The 18,658-nt window shown below is 55.0% G+C and overlaps 1 protein-coding gene across 1 annotated transcript in view; it reads right to left on the bottom strand.

Annotated features, from left to right (window-relative positions):
• Window positions 1–18,658, bottom strand: part of GOLGB1 (golgin B1) — a 59,677-nt gene that overhangs the window by 7,307 nt on the left and 33,712 nt on the right. Inside the window, 6 exon segments of the mRNA XM_060244493.1 lie at window positions 3,721–3,818; window positions 5,545–5,709; window positions 7,323–7,433; window positions 9,413–9,562; window positions 12,881–12,991; window positions 15,941–17,852. Coding sequence (XP_060100476.1) covers window positions 3,721–3,818; window positions 5,545–5,709; window positions 7,323–7,433; window positions 9,413–9,562; window positions 12,881–12,991; window positions 15,941–17,852 — 2,547 coding nt within the window.

Here is an 18,658-nt window from a genome sequence, read left to right as displayed (position 1 = left end):
GGTCAGCCAGAGCTCTCTTATCTGGGAGAACCGGGTTTGATTCCCCACTCCTCCACCTGCAGCTGCTGGAATGGCCTTGGGTCAGCCAGAGCTCTCTTATCTGGGAGAACCGGGTTTAATTCCCCCCTCCTCCACTTGCACCTGCTGGAATGGCCTTGGGTCAGCCAGAGCTCTCTTATCTGGGAGAACCGGGTTTAATTCCCCCCTCCTCCACTTGCACCTGCTGGAATGGCCTTGGGTCAGCCAGAGCTCTCTTACCTGGGAGAACCGGGTTTGATTCCCCACTCCTCCACCTGCAGCTGCTGGAATGGCCTTGGGTCAGCCAGAGCTCTCTTATCTGGGAGAACCGGGTTTAATTCCCCCCTCCTCCACTTGCACCTGCTGGAATGGCCTTGGGTCAGCCAGAGCTCTCTTATCTGGGAGAACCGGGTTTGATTCCCCACTCCTCCACCTGCAGCTGCTGGAATGGCCTTGGGTCAGCCAGAGCTCTCTTATCTGGGAGAACCGGGTTTAATTCCCCCCTCCTCCACTTGCACCTGCTGGAATGACCTTGGGTCAGCCAGAGCTCTCTTACCTGGGAGAACCGGGTTTGATTCCCCACTCCTCCACCTGCAGCTGCTGGAATGGCCTTGGGTGAGCCAGAGCTCTCTTATCTGGGAGAACCGGGTTTAATTCCCCCCTCCTCCACTTGCACCTGCTGGAATGGCCTTGGGTCAGCCAGAGCTCTCTTACCTGGGAGAACCGGGTTTGATTCCCCCCTCCTCCACTTGCACCTGCTGGAATGGCCTTGGGTCAGCCAGAGCTCTCTTATCTGGGAGAACCGGGTTTGATTCCCCACTCCTCCACCTGCAGCTGCTGGAATGGCCTTGGGTCAGCCAGAGCTCTCTTATCTGGGAGAACCGGGTTTGATTCCCCACTCCTCCACTTGCAGCTGCTGGAATGGCCTTGGGTCAGCCAGAGCTCTCTTATCTGGGAGAACCGGGTTTGATTCCCCACTCCTCCACTTGCAGCTGCTGGAATGGCCTTGGGTCAGCCAGAGCTCTCTTATCTGGGAGAACCGGGTTTGATTCCCCACTCCTCCACTTGCAGCTGCTGGAATGGCCTTGGGTCAGCCAGAGCTCTCTTATCTGGGAGAACCGGGTTTGATTCCCCACTCCTCCACTTGCAGCTGCTGGAATGGCCTTGGGTCAGCCAGAGCTCTCTTATCTGGGAGAACCGGGTTTGATTCCCCACTCCTCCACCTGCAGCTGCTGGAATGGCCTTGGGTCAGCCATAGCTCTCTTATCTGGGAGAACCGGGTTTGATTCCCCCCTCCTCCACTTGCAGCTGCTGGAATGGCCTTGGGTCAGCCAGAGCTCTCTTATCTGGGAGAACCGGGTTTGATTCCCCACTCCTCCACTTGCAGCTGCTGGAATGGCCTTGGGTCAGCCAGAGCTCTCTTATCTGGGAGAACCGGGTTTGATTCCCCCCTCCTCCACTTGCAGCTGCTGGAATGGCCTTGGGTCACCCAGAGCTCTCTTATCTGGGAGAACCGGGTTTGATTCCCCACTCCTCCACTTGCACCTGCTGGAATGGCCTTGGGTCAGCCAGAGCTCTCTTATCTGGGAGAACCGGGTTTGATTCCCCACTCCTCCACTTGCACCTGCTGGAATGGCCTTGGGTCAGCCAGAGCTCTCTTATCTGGGAGAACCGGGTTTGATTCCCCCCTCCTCCACTTGCAGCTGCTGGAATGGCCTTGGGTCACCCAGAGCTCTCTTATCTGGGAGAACCGGGTTTGATTCCCCACTCCTCCACTTGCACCTGCTGGAATGGCCTTGGGTCAGCCAGAGCTCTCTTATCTGGGAGAACCGGGTTTGATTCCCCCCTCCTCCACTTGCAGCTGCTGGAATGGCCTTGGGTCAGCCAGAGCTCTCTTATCTGGGAGAACCGGGTTTGATTCCCCCCTCCTCCACTTGCAGCTGCTGGAATGGCCTTGGGTCAGCCAGAGCTCTCTTATCTGGGAGAACCGGGTTTGATTCCCCACTCCTCCACTTGCAGCTGCTGGAATGGCCTTGGGTCAGCCATGGCTCTCTTATCTAGGAGAACCGGGTTTGATTCCCCCCCTCCTCCACTTGCACCTGCTGGAATGGCCTTGGGTCAGCCATAGCTCTTGTAGGAGTTGTCCTTGAAAGAGCAGCTTCTGTCAGAGCTCTCTCAGCCCCACCCACCTCACAGGGTGTCTGTTGTTGGGGGAGAAGGTAAATTGCCATGCATGATTATTCTAAGGCCAGTTTGGTGTAGTGGTTAAGTGTGTGGACTCTTATCTGGGAGAACCGGGTTTGATTCCCCACTCCTCCACTTGCACCTGCTGGAATGGCCTTGGGTCAGCCATAGTGGTTAAGTGTGCAGACTCCTACCTGAGAGAACCAAGTTGATTCCCCACTCCTCCACTTGCACCTGCTGGAATGGCCTTGGGTCAGCCAGAGCTCTTGCCGAGGTTGTCCTTGAAAGGGCAGCTGCTGTGAGAGCCCTCTCAGCCCCACCCACCTCACAGGGTGTCTGTTGTGGGGGAGGGAGATAAAGGAGATTGTGAGCCGCTCTGAGACTCTTGAGTGGAGGGCGGAATATAAATCCAATGTCTTCTTCTTCTTCTTCTTCTTCAGATTACAAAATGTAGAATGTGCCCCAAACCAATAATCAAATTTTTGATTCATGTAGTCACTGCAGCAAGAATGATATACGCAAAACGGTGGAAAAGGCCAAAAAATACCTAAACAAGAGGATTTTGTTCAAAAACTCTTAGAAACAGCAGAAATGGACTTGCTTTCTGCAAAATTACGAGAAGGAAATACACAAGACAATAAGATCTGGCAACCGCTGTATGACTGGTTGGGTGTAGGGTAAGTTTGGAATTTGAGACAACTAAGCGGCAAAATATTTCTATATAAGAATTTAAGATAAGGAGTACCATATAAATGTACTGAATACGATGATGCAATTGTAAGAAATGCGTTTTTGTAAGCCAAAGTAATAATTATAAAGAGACAGAACGTTATAAGAGACAAAACAGAAAATACCAATTGGAAATGATATGCAGATTGAGTTGCGACTGAACCAGATGTGTATGTAACAATAAAGAAAATGTAAGTAAGAGGAGATGATGATGATATTGGATTTCTATCCCGCCCTCCACTCCGAAGAGTCTCAGAGCGGCTCACAATCTCCTTTTCCTCCCCCCCACCACAACAGACACCCTGTGAGGGGGGTGGGGCTGAGAGGGCTCTCACAGCAGCTGCCCTTCAAGGACAACCTCTGCCACGGCTATGGCTGACCCAAGGCCATTCCAGCAGCTGCAAGTGGAGGAGGGGGGAATCAAACCCGGTTCTCCCAGAGAAGAGAGCTATGGCTGACGCAAGGCCATTCCAGCAGCTGCAAGTGGAGGAGGGGGGAATCAAACCCGGTTCTCCCAGGTAAGAGTCTGCACACTTCACCACTACACCAAACTGGCTCTCCATTTGTTCTCTTCCTCCAGCCTTGATTTTTCCATAATTTCCTGTAGAACCTTCCCTTTCCCCTTTCCTATACCTGAAATTCAATAAAACTTTTAATTTGGAAAAAAAAAACAACCAAAACACCCCCAAAATGTAGAATGTGAAGATGGGATCTTGTATTAGTGGGTGGGGGCAGGAGCACGGGGAACCACCCCTCCCTAGCCCCCCAGCCCACCCCGCCAGCACTCACCTCATCTGTAGTTCCTGCAGCTCTGGAGTGTAGCTCTCCCTGGGATGCTCGCTTCTTTCCTGGGGGGCTCCGGGAGCAGCGTCTGTCGAGAGGGATCGCTGGGGACAGAGCAGGCCCCTTCAGGCCTCAAGGAAGAGCAGAGGGGCAACTGCCACCTCCTCCCCCCCACCCAATGAGGAGGAGACCCCTTTGTTAGATCAGAGACAGAGGAATCAATATAAACCCTGGTTCTTCTAGACTAGGGGTGTCAAACATGCAGCCCAGGGGCCAAATCAGGCCCACAGAGGGCTCCTATCAGGCCCCCAAGCAACTGGCTCTCGTCTGCTTCCCTCTCTCTCTCTCCTGCTTCCTTCTGCATCACAGCTTGCTTTGCCAGGCTTCCTCAATCGCACCGGAGTTACAGAGCAAAACCTCTATGTTCTCCATTGGCTGAGGCTCCTCCCTTGGGGAGGAAGAGGGGACGGCGGAACTTGTTTTTCCAGTCTCTCTCCATCACGCAACAGAGCCACTGAGCCAAGCCTCTCTTCCTCCCCCCTCCTGGCCCCCTGGGGAAGGAAGGAAAGAGCCAGAGCTTCCTTTGCCCAGTTCCCTGGATCACACGGCAGAGAAACAAAGAAAGCACCTTTAAGGGCAACAAGTGCTAATGTTTTAAGCATTTTTAAAATATATATATATATTTACTTGTGTTTGTCTGTGTCCTTTATAAAGTTTAAATCTCTGTTAACCTAATCTTAAATATGGCTCGGCTCAACAAGGCCTCATCAACGCTGGTTATTACTTGGCTATTACCTTTAAAGCCCTATATGGCCGAGGACCCGTTTACCTGAGGCACCGTCCGTCCCCACACGTTCCCCAGAGAGTACTAAGATCTGGATCTCAACATCTCCTAGTGATCCCCGGGCTGAAAGAGGCGAGACTGTCGACTGCTAGGGCCCGGGCCTTTTCAGTGGCAGCCCCCTCCTGGTGGAATCAGTTGCCAGAAGAGGTTAGGGCCTCGTGGGACATTGTTCAGTTCCGCAAGGCCTGTAAGACCGCTCTCTTCCGCAAAGCCTCCAGCCGATCATAGGAGGATTCTGGAACAACTGAGAATACCAGCAACATCTGATTTGTTAGCATTAACTGAAGGTTGTTTTAACTTGTACTGTTTAAGGGTTCTATTGATTTTACGACTGCGATCATAGTCTACTTACAGGTGGGGGCAACGGTAGCTCTCCAGATGTTTTTTTTGCCTACAACTCCCATCAGCCCCAGCCAGCATGGCCAATGGCTGATGGAAGTTGTAGGCTAAAAAAATATCTGGAGAGCTACCATTGGCCACCCCTGCCCTAAAGGACTCCTATAACACCCCCGAGCAACTGGCTGTCATCCACTTCCTTCTCTCTCTGTTGCTTCCTTCCTTTGTCCTAAACTCAGACTCCAACTTTATCTTCGTATATTTGATTGTGTTTGAGAACTGTTAGGCCAACGGTAGCTCTCCAGATGTTTTTTTGGCCTACAACTCCCATCGGCCCTAGCCAGCATGGCCAATCGCTGGGGCTGATGGGAGTTGTGAGCAAAAAACATCTGGGGAGCTACCGTTGGCCACCCCTGGTTTACTATGATTTGATGTAAGCGGCCCTGAGCCCGCCTCGACGGGGCGGGGAGGGAAGGGCATAAATCGAACGAAACATAAAACATTGTCTCAGATCCGGCCCTCGTAACAAATGCGTTTGACACCCCGGCCCTAGAAACTGCCTCTACGAGCCAGCCAGAAAGGACCGCTGCTCCTCGGCCCCCTTCACATCCCACAGCCCAGCAGCGGCCAGCCGCCTTCCCCAGCCTTACCAAGTCCTTCCCGGGAGGCTGCTGCTGCAGCTGCTGCAGCTGCTTCTCCAGCGCCTCGCAGCGGGCCACGACGTCGCCGTAGCGCTGCTGGCTCTCCCGCAGGCCGCGGCTGCTCCCCCTCAGCTGGAGGGCCAGGGTGTTCTTCTCCTCAAAGACCTGCGAGAGCTGCAGAGGGGACACAGCGGCGCTCGAGGGGCTCCCAACTGCAAAGCGGAACACACACCACCACCCCCCACCCACCTCGGGGTGAGGCCGCCGAGGATACCAGAACGGTCACCTCTGCAGCGGAGCCCCCTTTCGCAGGGGGCTCGCTGTAATGTGGGGACTATGATGCATGGAGCACAGCTGCCCTGCACGGCAATTTCTTTAAACAGACTGCACAATTCCGGCCTTCACAGGTGTAGAAGGGAACCAAACAACCCGCATCGTCTTGACCAGGAGTGGCTAAGCTGGGTTAATATAAGACCCAGATAAAATAAATGTCAGATGTCTGAGAGCTGCAAGACAAGGAAGGAAGGAAGGAAGGAAGGAAGGAAGGAAGGAAGGAAGGAAGGGAGGGAGGGAGGGAGGGAGGGAGGGAGGGAGGGAGGAAGGAAGGAAGGAAGGAAGGAAGGAAGGAAGGAAGGAAGGAAGGAAGGAAGGAAGGAAGGAAGGAAGGAAGGAAGGAAGGAAGGAAGGAAGGAAGAGAAGAAAGGGAGGGAGGGAGGGAGGAGGCGAGGAGAAGAAGAAGACGACTGCAAATTTATACCCCATCCTTCTCTCTGAGGAAGAGCCCTGTGGCGCAGAGTGTTGAAGCTGCACTACTGCAGTCCTAAGCTCTGCTCACGGCCTGAGTTTGACCCCCGGTGGAAGCTGGGTTTTCTGGTAGTCGGCTCGAGGTTGACTCAGCCTCCCATCCTTCCGAGGTCGGTCAAATGAGTACCCAAGTTTGCTGGGGGGGAAGTGTAGAGGACTGAGGAAGGCAAGGGCAAACCACCCCATCAAAAGTCTGCCGTGGAAACGTTGTGAAAGCAACATCACCCCAGAATCGGAAATGATTGGTGCTTGCACAGGGGACCTTTCCTTTCCTTCTCTCTGAATCAGAGACTCAGAGCAGCTTACAATCTCCTTTCCCTTCCTCCCCCAAAAGAGACACCCTGTGAGGTGGGTGGGGCTGAGAGAGCTCTCCCAGAAGCTGCCCTTTCAAGGACAGAGTCTCAGAGTGGCCTACAATCTCATTTCCCTTCCTCCCCCAAAACAGACACCCTGTGAGGTGGGTGGGGCTGAGAAGGCTCTTCCAGAAGCTGCCATTTTGAGGACAGACTCTCAGAGCGGCCTACAATCTCCTTTCCCTTCCTCCCCCACAACAGACACCCTGTGAGGTGGGTGGGGCTGAGAGGGCTCTTCCAGAAGCTGCCCTTTTGAGGACAACTCCTGCAGCAGCTGTGGCTAACCCAGGCCAGCAGCTGTAAGTTTGGGAGTGGAGAATCAAACCTGGTTCTCCCAGTTAAGAGTCCGCACACACTTAACCACACACTGGAGGGAGGGAGGGAGGAAAATAGATAGGGGAGGGGGAGGGAGGGGTAGAAAGAAAGCAACTTCAACGTTAAATGCCTTCTCCAAGCCAGCTGATGGGGCAGTGGGGGCTTCAAGAGTCACACGATACGTGTGAAAGAGCCACATGTGGCTCCACGCCAGAGTTCGGCCACCCCGATCTTGACTAAGAGATGGGAAGTGATGGAGCTGCATGCCCCGCCGGAAGAATGCCAAAAACTCCGCCCCCAATTCCCAGAGCACACCTTGCTGTTCAGCTGCTGGATCCGCAGCTCCTTCTGGTGCAGCTCCTTCAAGCTGCTCCCAAGCTGGGCCTGAAGATGGCTCTTCTCTGCCTCCTCACCAGACGAGGGAACCTGCGGGAAAGGAGCGCTCAGCCACACATGAGCAAGGGGCCCCAAGACCCTCACCGGGACCCAGACACATCGAATCATAAGAGCTGGAAGGGACCTCCAGGGTCATCTAGTCCAATTCAGGAAACTCACAAACCCCTCCCCCTAAATCCACAGGATCCTCATTGCTGTCAGGTGGCCCTCTAGCCTCTGTTGAAAAACCTCCAAGGAAGGAGAGCCCACCACCTCCCGAGGAGGAAGCCTGTTCCACTGAGGAACCGTTCTAAACTCACAAACCCCTCCCCCTAAATCCACAGGATCCTCATTGCTGTCAGGTGGCCCTCTAGCCTCTGTCGAAAAACCTCCAAGGAAGGAGAGCCCACCACCTCCTGAGGGGGAAGCCTGTTCCACTGAGGAACCGCTCTAAACTCACAAACCCCTCCCCCTAAATTCACAGGATCCACATTGCTGTCAGATGGCCATCTAGCCTCTGTGGAGAAACCTCCAAGGAAGGAGAGCCCACCACCTCCCGAGGAGGAAGCCTCTTCCACTGAGGAACCGCTCTAAATTCACAAACCCCTCCCCCTAAATTCACAGGATCCACATTGCTGTCAGATGGCCATCTAGTCTCTGTGGAGAAACCTCCAAGGAAGGAGAGCCCACCACCTCCCAAGGGGGAAGCCTGTTCCACTGAGGAACCGCTCTAAACTCACAAACACCTCCCCCTAAATTCACAGGATCCTCATTGCTGTCAGATGTCCACCTAGCCTCTGTTTAAAAACTTCCAAGGAAGGAGAGCCCACCACCTCCCGAGGAAGAAGCCTGTTCCACTGAGGAACCAGTCTAACGGTCAGGAAGTTCTTAGAATCATAGAATCACAGAGTTGGAAGGGACCTCCAGGGCCATCTAGTCCAACCCCCTGTACAAGGCAGGAAACTCACAAGCACCTCCCCCTAAATTCACAGGATACTCATTGCTGTCAGACAGCCCTCTAGCCATCTGGCAGCAAGGAAGATCCTGTGAATTTAGGGGGAAGCATTTGTGAGTTTCCTGCATTGTGCAGGGGGTTGGGCTAGATGACCCTGGAGGTCTGTTTCAGCTCTATCATTCTGCGCCATCCAGGTCAAGGCAAGAGGTGTTCAGAGGTGGTTTGCCATTGGCTGCCTCTGCATAGCCGTGGTCTTCCTTGGTGGTCTCCTATCCAAGCACTCCCCAGGATGCCCCTGCTGATCTGATGGTATCCAGGATCAGGGCGCTAACAATACCGTATAAGCCAGGGTGTCGAACATGCGGCCCAGGGGCCAAATCAGGCCCCCAGAGGGCTCCTCTCAGGCCCCCGAGCAAGTGGCTGTCATCTGCTTCCTTCTCCCTACATCTTGCTTCCTTCTGCATCACAGCTTGCTTTGCCAGGCTTGCTCAATCGCACAAGAGCTACAGAGCAAAACCTCCATTTTCTCCGTTGGCTGAGGCTCCTCCTCCTCCTGGTCCCCTAAGGGAAGGAAGGAAAGAGCCGGAGCTTCCTTTGCCCAGTTCCCTGGATCCCATGGGAGAGATACAAAGCGAGGACCTTTAAGACCAACAATGTTTTGAGCGTGTTTTAAGTTTTGTTTTTTTTTAAATAATCTTTAGACATGCTTGCCTGCGTCCTTTAAAAAGTTTATATCTCTGCTGCCTAATCTTAAATACGCGTATTGTCCAGCCCGACACGGCCCGGCCTGACAAGGCCTCATTTATGTCAGATCTGGCCCCTGGTATAAGCAATAGCCAAACAAGGTAGCTACAGGGCTGATATAAAATACTGAGCGAATACATGACGGCCCAACAGCAACGTCACGGAAGTATCCAGAGCCACTTTGTGGGTTAACGAAGCCTTGTGGGAGGCGGACCGACTGCTCCAGGGAAGGCCTCCTGGTTGGGAGTCGGAGGGGGGCAAACGGTGAAGCAACAGCCCTCCCCCCAGCCAGCAATCCACCCCTCCACCCTCTGGCACCGCTGTGGGTGACTCACACACACACCCCCGCCCTCACCTGTCTTTGGTGCTGCTCCTCCTCCAACGGGGGCAGGCTGGTCCTCGTCTCCCTCACGGCCGTCTGCATGCGGCCCAGCGGCTGCTCTTTGGTCCCCGGCTCCCACGTTGCCTTCTCCTCCCTGAGAAAACACCCAAAGGTAGAGGAAGCCCACATAAGGATCAGGCCAGCAGTTCATCTAGTCCAGGATCGCACATGAGCCAATCAGCGGCACGGAAGGGTCAACGAACGGAAGAAGACCGCAGCTTTACATCCCACCCTCCACGCCGAATCGCAGAGTGGCTCACAATCTCCCATGTCTTCTCCCCCCACGGAAGACACCCTGTGAGGTGGGTGGTGCTGAGAGAGCTCTGACGGCAGCTGCCCTTTCAAGGACAACCTCTGCCAGAGCTCTGGCTGACCCAAGTGTCAAGCAAGGTTTTATCTTACTATGACTGTCTGTGTTTATCAGAACATAACGGCCATGTCTTAACTGTTACTAACCCTAAAATAAATCTGAGGCACATCAAAGTAGAGAACTAGCCGGCGCCTCCTTTTCGCGCCTCTTTCGGTTTTACTAACAAATGCAAGAACGAGCCTTTGAAGAGAAAGCCTCCAGGGACAATCTCCCAGGCAGCGCCTGCACCCAGGAAGAGGAACCACAAAGGAGATAAAGAAGGGAACCCTGTGAAGAAGAAGATGATATTGGATTTATATCCCGCCCTCCACTCCGAGGAGTCTCAGAGGGGCTCACAATCTCCTTTCCCTTCCTCCCCCCCCACAACAGACACCCTGTGAGGTAGATGAAGATATTGGATTTATATCCCGCCCTCCACTCCGAAGAGTCTCAGAGCGGCTCACAATCTCCTTTACCTTTCTCCCCCACAACAGACACCCTGTGAGGTAGATGAAGATATTGGATTTATATCACGCCCTCCACTCCGAAGAGTCTCAGAGCGGCTCACAATCTCCTTTACCTTTCTCCCCCACAACAGACACCCTGTGAGGTAGATGAAGATATTGGATTTATATCACGCCCTCCACTCCGAAGAGTCTCAGAGCGGCTCACAATTTCCTTTCCCTTCCTCCCCCACAACAGATACCCTGTGAGGTGGGTGGGGCTGGAGAGGGCTCTCACAGCAGCTGCCCTTTCAAGGACAGAGTCTCAGAGCGGCTCACAATCTCCTTTCCCTTCCTCCCCCACAACTGACACCCTATGAGGTAGATGAAGATATTGGATTTATATCCCGCCCTCCACTCCGAAGAGTCTCAGAGCGGCTCACGATCTCCTTTCCCTTCCTCCCCCACAACAGACACCCTGTGAGGTGGGTGGGGCTGAGAGGGCTCTGCCAGAAGCTGCCCTTTCAAGGACAACCCCTGCCAGAGCTATGGCGGACCCAAGGCCATTCCAGCAGGTGCAAGTGGAGGAGGGGGGAATCCAACCCGGTTCTCCCAGATAAGAGTCCGCACACTTAACCACTACACCAAACCGGCTCTCTTTCACACGTAAATATAGAAATGTTTAGCAATTGTAGCAATGTTTATGGAACCTTTGGTGTGCCACCTTTTAAGTATGCATTCTGCTGTTACTCTGTATCAGTTCCAATTCTTGGCTCAATGGAAGCACATGGATTATCAATAAACCTATACTTTGTTTCAACTCAAGGCCTGGTTACTTTGAGATCCGCTTGCTTGACACCAAGGCCATTCCAGCAGCTGTGAGTGGAGGAGTGGGGCCAAGACACTAGAAGCCCTCCCACTGTTGCCCCTCCCAAGCACCAAGAATACAGAGTTCCATATATTCCTTATGACTAATAGCCACTGATGGACCTCTGCTCCATATGCTTATCCAATCCCCTCTTGAAGCTGGCTATGCTTGAAGCCGCCACCACCTCCTGTGGCAGTGAATTCCACATGTTAATCACCCTTTGGGTGAAGAAGGACTTCATAAAGAACTCATAAAGAATGTCTTTTGCCAGCAACTGTACCAATGTTATTTGAAAAGACCCAATAAAGCCTGGAAGGAGGTTATCTAAAGGACCTTCCTTTCCCATATAAACCTGCCGGTACATTCAGAGCACCGGCAGAGAGTCTATCATGGGGACACCCATCTTCGGAGGTGAGGCAGGTGTTGTGGCACCTAATTCAGGAGATGCTCTCCTGACATGGGCTCACCTGGTGACTTGCCTTCTGAACTTTCAGAATATTGGAAGGACAACAAGACCATCAGCTTCGGGGCAGCAACGTGAAAGGAGGGCCGTGCCCCATGGGAAAAAAAAAATAAGCCTTGGGCTACTGAGGACAGAGGCTCTTTGCTCTTCGGTGGAAAGGGAAGTGTCCTACAAAGGGAAATGAGAGGCCGTGGCTCAGTGGCAGAGCCTCTGCTTGGAATGCAGAAGGTCCCAGGTTCAATCTCCAGCAGCATCTCCAGTTCAAAAGACCCTTCTCCATCTCAGACCCTGGAGAGCCGCTGCCGGTCTGAGGAGACAAGACTGACTTTGATAGACTGAGGGTCTGATTCAGTAGAAGGCAGCTTCATATGTTCATGGAGAGGGACAGTGGATCAGTGGTAGAGCCTCTGCTTCACAAGCAGAAGGTCCCAGGTTCCATCCCCAGCATCTCCAACTCAAAAGGGTCCAGGCAAAGAGGTGTAAAAAAACCTCAGCTGAAGACCCTGGAGAGCCGCTGCCAGTCTGAGGAGACAAGACTGATTTTGATGGACCCGGTGGGGTCTGCTTCAGTAGAAGGCAGCTTCAGAGGTTCATATGTTCATAGGGAGGGATGATGGCTCAGTGGTAGAGCCTCTGCTTGGCAAGCAAGAGGTCCCAGGTTCAATCCCTGGCATCTCCAACTCAAAAGAGTCCAGGCAAAGAGGCGTGAAAAACCTCAGCTAGAGACCCTGGAGAGCCATGAATGGGGCTGTGGCTCAGTGGTAGAGCCTCTGCTTTATAAGAAGAAGGTCCCAGGTTCCACCCCGGCATCACCAACTCAAAAGGGTCCTGGCAAAGAGGTGTGAAAAACCTCAGCTGAAGACCCTGGAGAGCCGCTGCCAGTCTGAGGAGACAAGACTGACTTTGATGGACCCGGTGGGGTCTGCTTCAGTAGAAGGCAGTTTCAGAGGTTCATATGTTCATAGGGAGGGACGGTGGCTCAGTGGTAGAGCCTCTGCTTGGCAAGCAGGAGGTCCCAGGTTCAATCCCCGGCATCTCCAACTCAAAAGGGTCCAGGCAAAGAGGTGTGAAAAACCTCTGATTGAGACCCGGGAGAGCGACTGCCTGCCAGTCTGAGGAGACAAGACTGACCTTGATGGACCCGGGAGGGGGGGGCGTCTGATTCAGCATAAGGCAGCTTCATGTGTGTCCTCCGCCACCCCCCCATGCTTTCCAGACGGCCTCATCCCCCCATCTGACCCATGGGCTGTTTGACGAACAGCGCAGCAAACCCAGGCCAAAGCCAGCGGTGTCCCCACCTGAGCTCGCGCCTCAGCTGCTCCTGGTCCTTCCGCTGGGCCTTCAGGCGCGTCCCCTCGGCCGTGTCTGGCCCCGCCTGCTGCTGCAGGGTCTTCAGCTCTGCCAGCTTGGGACAAAGAGAAGGAGCGGGTCACGATCGTCTCTGAACGAGGACACGCAGCCCTCTCTAACTGGCCCCGGGAGACGCTGGGCGGGCTCTCCGGTCCCTAGCAAAGAACTCCAGGCCTGAGATATTTCTGCAACGGAAGCACAGGCCAGGGCACCCACCAGAGGAGAACTGTGAGCTTGGCTCTCTCTCTGCTGACCCTGCTCCCCATTCTTTCCTCCCAGCCCCGCTGCAGAATCTTTTCTCTTGCGCTGCATCCTGCGTGCTGTTACTGGACCTGTCTAATCACTTCATCAGCTACCTTTGTTCAGCAGTGAAGGGGTGGCTATTGGGGAGGACTGTGTAGACCAGAGGTGTCGAACTCTTTTATTATGAGGGCCGGATCTGACATAACTGAGACCTTGCTGGGCCAGGCCACGGGCGTCATAAAATGTGATGCCAGGAAGTGGAGATAACTACTTTATAAAGGACATAAATGTTCTTTCTTTTCTTTCTTTTTTTAAAAAGGTGCTTTCTTTGTATCTCTCCCATGGGATCCAAGGAAGTGGGCAAAGGAAGCTCTGGCTCTTTCTTTCCTTCCCCAGGGGACCAGGAGGAGCCTCAACCAGTAGAGGGAAGAGAGGCTTGGCTCAGTAGCTCTGCTATGTGATTGAGAGAACCCGGCAAGCAAACCCTCCCTCTCCGCCCTTCCTCCCCAAGGCAAAGGAACTGAGCAGAGGAAGCTATGGCTCTTTTCTTCCTTCCCCAGGGGACCAGGAGGGAGAGGAGCCTCAGCCAATAGAGGGAAGAGGGGCTTGGCTCAGTAGCTCTGCTGTGCAATTGAGAGAGCCTGGCAAAGCCAGCTCTCCCTCCCCCTTTTCCTCCCCAAGCGAGGAGCCTCAGCCAATAGAAGGAAGAGAGGCTTGGCTCAGTAGCTTTGCTGTGCAATTGAGAGTGCCTGGCAAAGCCAGCTCTCCTTCTCCCCCATTCCTCCCCAAAGAACATAAGAACATAAGAGATGCCATGCTGGATCAGGCCAACAGCTCATCCAGTCCAACACTCTGTATCACACAGTGGCCAATAATTTATATATATACATATATATATATACACACTGTGGCTAATAGCCACTGATGGACCTTTGGAGGAGCCTCAGCCAATGGAGAAAACAGAGGCGTGGCTCTGTAGCTCCTGTGTGACTGCGCAAGCCTTGCAATGCAAGCTGTGATGCAGAAGGAAGCAAGAGAGAGGGAGAAGGAAGCAGACTTGCTTGTGGGCCTGAGGGGAGCCCCATGTTTGACACCCCTACGGGACCACCGCCTCCTCCACTATGTCCCTGGAAGAGCATTACACTCCACCGGTCGGAATCTCCTCAACGAGGGCCAGGGCTTTTTCAGTCCTGGCCCCGACCTGGCGGAATTCTCTGCCGGAAGACACCGGGACCCTGCGGGATCTCTTACACTTCCGCAGGGCCTACAAAGCAGAGCTGTTCCGCCAGGCTTCTGTTTGAGGGAAGCGACGGCTGCCAGGCTGGCACCGCCCTCTACTTAAGGGGGAAACGGCTCCCAATGCCTGGAAAGCAGAATGACAGCACACTATAAAGTAGGTATTGGGTTGCAACTGCTTTAAATTACTGCTTTTCGTGAGCCTACGTGTACCTTTTGTTGCACATCGCCTAGATATGTCGCCCTAGAGGACCAAAGGAAGAAGCAAGGACAAACCGGGAAAACGGTGGAAGATTAACCAAGTTCCAAATACTAGAAGCTGCCACTGCTAAGCCTGGTCCCCAAAACTCTCTTGAAGGTGAAACAGCCTGAAGGATAAATTTTATATCTCAATATTGCAACTATTTCATTATTATCACAGTAAACTGCAAACAGTCAAGTCTGAAACGGACATGCTTGCATGGGACTGAATGGACGGGGACGTTGGTTGTTATAATTTATGTTTGACCATTTACAATTTACTGTGATAATAATGAAATAGATGTAATATTGAGATACAGAATTTATTCTTCAGTCTGTTTCACCTTCAAGAGAGTTTTGGGACCAGGTTTAACTGCAGCAGCTTCTAGTATTTGAAGAAGAAGAAGACTGAAGATTTATACTCCGCCCTTCTCTCTGAATCAGAGATTCAGAGTGGCTCACAATCGCCTATATCTTCTCCCCCCACAACAGACACCCTGTGAGGTGGGTGGGGCTGAGAGAGCTCTGACAGAAACTGCCCTTTCAAGGACAACTCCTGCGAGAGCTATGGCTGACCCAAGGCCATTCCAGCAGGTGCAAGTGGAGGAGTGGGGAATCCAACCCGGTTCTCCCAGATCAGAGAGCTCTGGCTGACCCAAGGCCATTCCAGCAGGTGCAAGGGGAGGAGTGGGGAATCAAACCTGGTTCTCCCAGATAAGAGAGCTCTGGCTGACCCAAGGCCATCCCAGCAGCTGCAAGTGGAGGAGTGGGGAATCAAACCCGGTTCTCCCAGATACGAGAGCTCTGGCTGACCCAAGGCCATTCCAGCAGGTGCAAGGGGAGGAGTGGGGAATCAAACCCGGTTCTCCCAGATACGAGAGCTCTGGCTGACCCAAGGCCATTCCAGCAGCTGCAAGTGGAGGAGTGGGGAATCAAACCCGGTTCTCCCAGATACGAGAGCTCTGGCTGACCCAAGGCCATTCCAGCAGCTGCAAGTGGAGGAGTGGGGAATCAAACCCGGTTCTCCCAGATACGAGAGCTCTGGCTGACCCAAGGCCATTCCAGCAGCTGCAAGTGGAGGAGTGGGGAATCAAACCCGGTTCTCCCAGGTAAGAGTCCACGCACTTCACCACTGCACGGCTCTTTGGGACTTTGTTAATCTTCCACTATTTTTTTCGGTTTGTCTGTACATCACCTCGAGCCTGGCATCGGTTGGGATGAGGCGATTCATAAGTTTAATAAATAATAAAAATCCAACCACCAGCACCACCAACTTGACACTCACCAGCTGCTCCCGGTCGTTCTGCAGAGCGGACAGGGCCTTCCGGAGGCTCTGGGCTTCGGCGAGGCTGACGGAAGCGGCCGGAGGCGACTGCAGCTTGACTTCGTGTTCCCTGCGGCTCCTGTCCAGCTCCCTCAGCAGGCGGTCTCGCTCATCCTGCAGGCTGGCCATGGCCTGGGAGAAGGACTTCACCTGGCCGGAGGCCCTCTCCAGCTCCGAGGTCAGGCGGAGGAGCTCGGCCTCTTTGGCCGGGAGCTGCTGGGCCTGGAGGCCTTTTTCCTCAACGGAGGCCCGCAGGGCGGCCAGCTCGGAGGCCAGCGCGGCCCTCTCCCGGCCCAGAGTCCTCTGCTCCTCCAGCAGCTCGGCCTTCTCCTCCCGTAGGCTCCGGACCAGCGACTGCTGCTCCTCCAAGGCCGCGGCGTGCTTCTTTTCTGCAGCACGCAGCTCGTCGTTGGCCTGGTCCCAGCTGTCCTGGAGGGAGCTCATGGCCTTCCCGAAGGACTGGAGCTGGGCCTTCAAGTCCTGGTTCTCCTCGGCGGCCGCCAGGAGGCTCTGCTCCGTCTCCAGCAGGTCCCTGGCCAGCTCGGCCACCCGCTCCTCGGCCGTCTCGGCCTCGTTGCGCATGAGCCCGGCGTCGTGGCGCAGGCTCCGCAGCTCCTTCGCCGTCACGGCCTCCGCCTCCCGCAGCTGCCGGGCCGCGGCCTGGCGCGCCTGGCTCAGCTCCTCCTCCAGCTCGGCCGCCCGCTGCTGCGCGAGGGAGAGCCGGCCGCTCAGCTCCTGCGCCTCCTCGGTTTGGGCCTGCAGCCGCGCCTGCAGCTCCAGCAGGGGCCCGCCTTCCTGCAGCGCTGCCACCTCCCCCTGCAGCTGGGATAGAGAGGCCCGCAGGCCCTTCGCCTCCTGCTCCAGGCGGCGCTTCTCCCGCCCCAGGGCCTCCGCGGACTGCTCCGCTTCCTTCCGCAGGGCTTCCGCGCCCGCCTTCTCCTCCTCCAAGGCCTGGATGCGCTCCTGCTGGGCCCGCGAGAGCTGCTTCTGCTGGCCGTCTTTGATGGCGATGACCCGGTTGAGGTCCTCCCGGTAGCGGATCAGCTCCGCGTCCAGCTTGGCGTTCTCAGCGTGGAGGTCGTCCATCCGGCCGTGGAGGCCCCGGATCTCCTCCTTCAGCCGGTTGCTCTCGGCCGCCGCCTCCTGGATCAGGCGGTCTTTCTCCAGCATGCCGGATAGGTGGCCCTGCTCCAGCCGCTGGTAGTCTCCCAGGACCCGGTCCCGGTCGTCCTGCAGGGAAGACATGGACTTGGTGAAGGAGTCCAGCTGGGCCTTGTGCTTCTTGCTCTCCTCCCGGGCGCTCTTCAGCTTCTCCAGGAGGCGGTCCGCCTTCTCCAGGGCTTTCCTCCTCTCGTCCTCCGAGGCCGCGCGCTCCTCCACTGCCTCGGCGATCCTGCTCTCCATCGCCTTCAGCTCCTCCTCGTGCCGCCGCTGGGACTCCGACAGGGCCGCGGCGACGGCTTCCTCCTGGGCGGCCAGTAGGCTGACGATCCTCTGCTCCTTGCCGCTGATCTCTTCGTGGAGTTTGTCCGTCAGCTCCTTGGAGGAGCGCAAGTCCGTCTCCAGCTGCTCCTGGCGGAATCGGCGTTCCCGGAGGGCGGCCTCTTGACGTTTCGCCGCCGTCTCGGCTTCTTCCCGTGCTTCCTTGCACTCTGCGAAGGAGCCCTCCACTTCAGCCAGCTGCTCTCTCAGGCCCTGGAGTTCCGACTTCTGCTTCTGGAGCTGACTCTGGGCGTCGCCGAGCGACCGCCGGGCTTCCTCAAGCTGAAGCGCGAACGTCTCGTTCTCCTTCCCCAGTCGCTCCGTCTCTTTCTGCAGCTGCTGAATCTCCTTCCGAGAGCTGGCCTCCCCGGCCGACTTGCTGCGTTCCAGGCTGGGAGCAAAGAAGGCAGAATTAGGCACAGCCCTTCCTGGGCCCCAGCCATCCACAACTCCTCCAACACGTTGATCATGGCAGCCTTTCCAGAGACCCCTCAGAGGTGGAAGGAAGGTGTGAGATCAGCTAAGGCTGCTTCAGCTTACAGCAGGGGTGGCCAACGGGAGCTCTCCAGATGTTTTTTGGCCTACAACTCCCATCAGCCCCAGCCATCGGACATGCTGGCTGGGGCTGATGGGAGTTGTAGGCAAAAAACATCTGGAGAGCTCCCGTTGGCCACCCCTGGAATACTTGCAAAGGAGGCAAATCTACAAGCATAGCCAGCTTCAAGAGGGGATTGGATCAACACATGGAGCAGAGGTTCATCTATGGCTCTTAGCCACAGGGTATTGATGGAACTCTGTCTGGGGCAGGGGTGCTCTGTCTTCTTGGTGCTTGTGGGGGGCACAGTGGGAGGGCTTCTGGAGCTCTGCCCCTGCTGGTGGACCTCCTGATGGCACCTGGGTTTTGGCCCCTGTGTGACATACAGCAGGGGTGGCCAACGGTAGCTCTCCAGATGTTTTTTGCCTACAACTCCCATCAGCCCCAGCCAGCACAGCCGACGGCTGGGGCAGATGGGAGTTGTAGGCAAAAAACATCTGGAGAGCTACCGTTGGCCACCCTTGCCCTAGAGAACCGCAGGAAGAAGCAAGGACAAACCGGGAAAACTGTGGAAGATGAACGAAGCCCCAAATACTAGAAGCTGCTGCAGTTAAACCTGGTCCCAAAACTCTCTTGAAGGCGAAACAGACTGAAGAATAAAT

This window comes from Heteronotia binoei, chromosome 8 (assembly GCF_032191835.1).
Source record: "Heteronotia binoei isolate CCM8104 ecotype False Entrance Well chromosome 8, APGP_CSIRO_Hbin_v1, whole genome shotgun sequence".
NCBI lineage: Eukaryota > Metazoa > Chordata > Lepidosauria > Squamata > Gekkonidae > Heteronotia > Heteronotia binoei.
The sequence above is the reverse complement of the archived record's forward strand: the minus strand, read 5'-3'. Positions and strand labels throughout refer to the sequence as shown.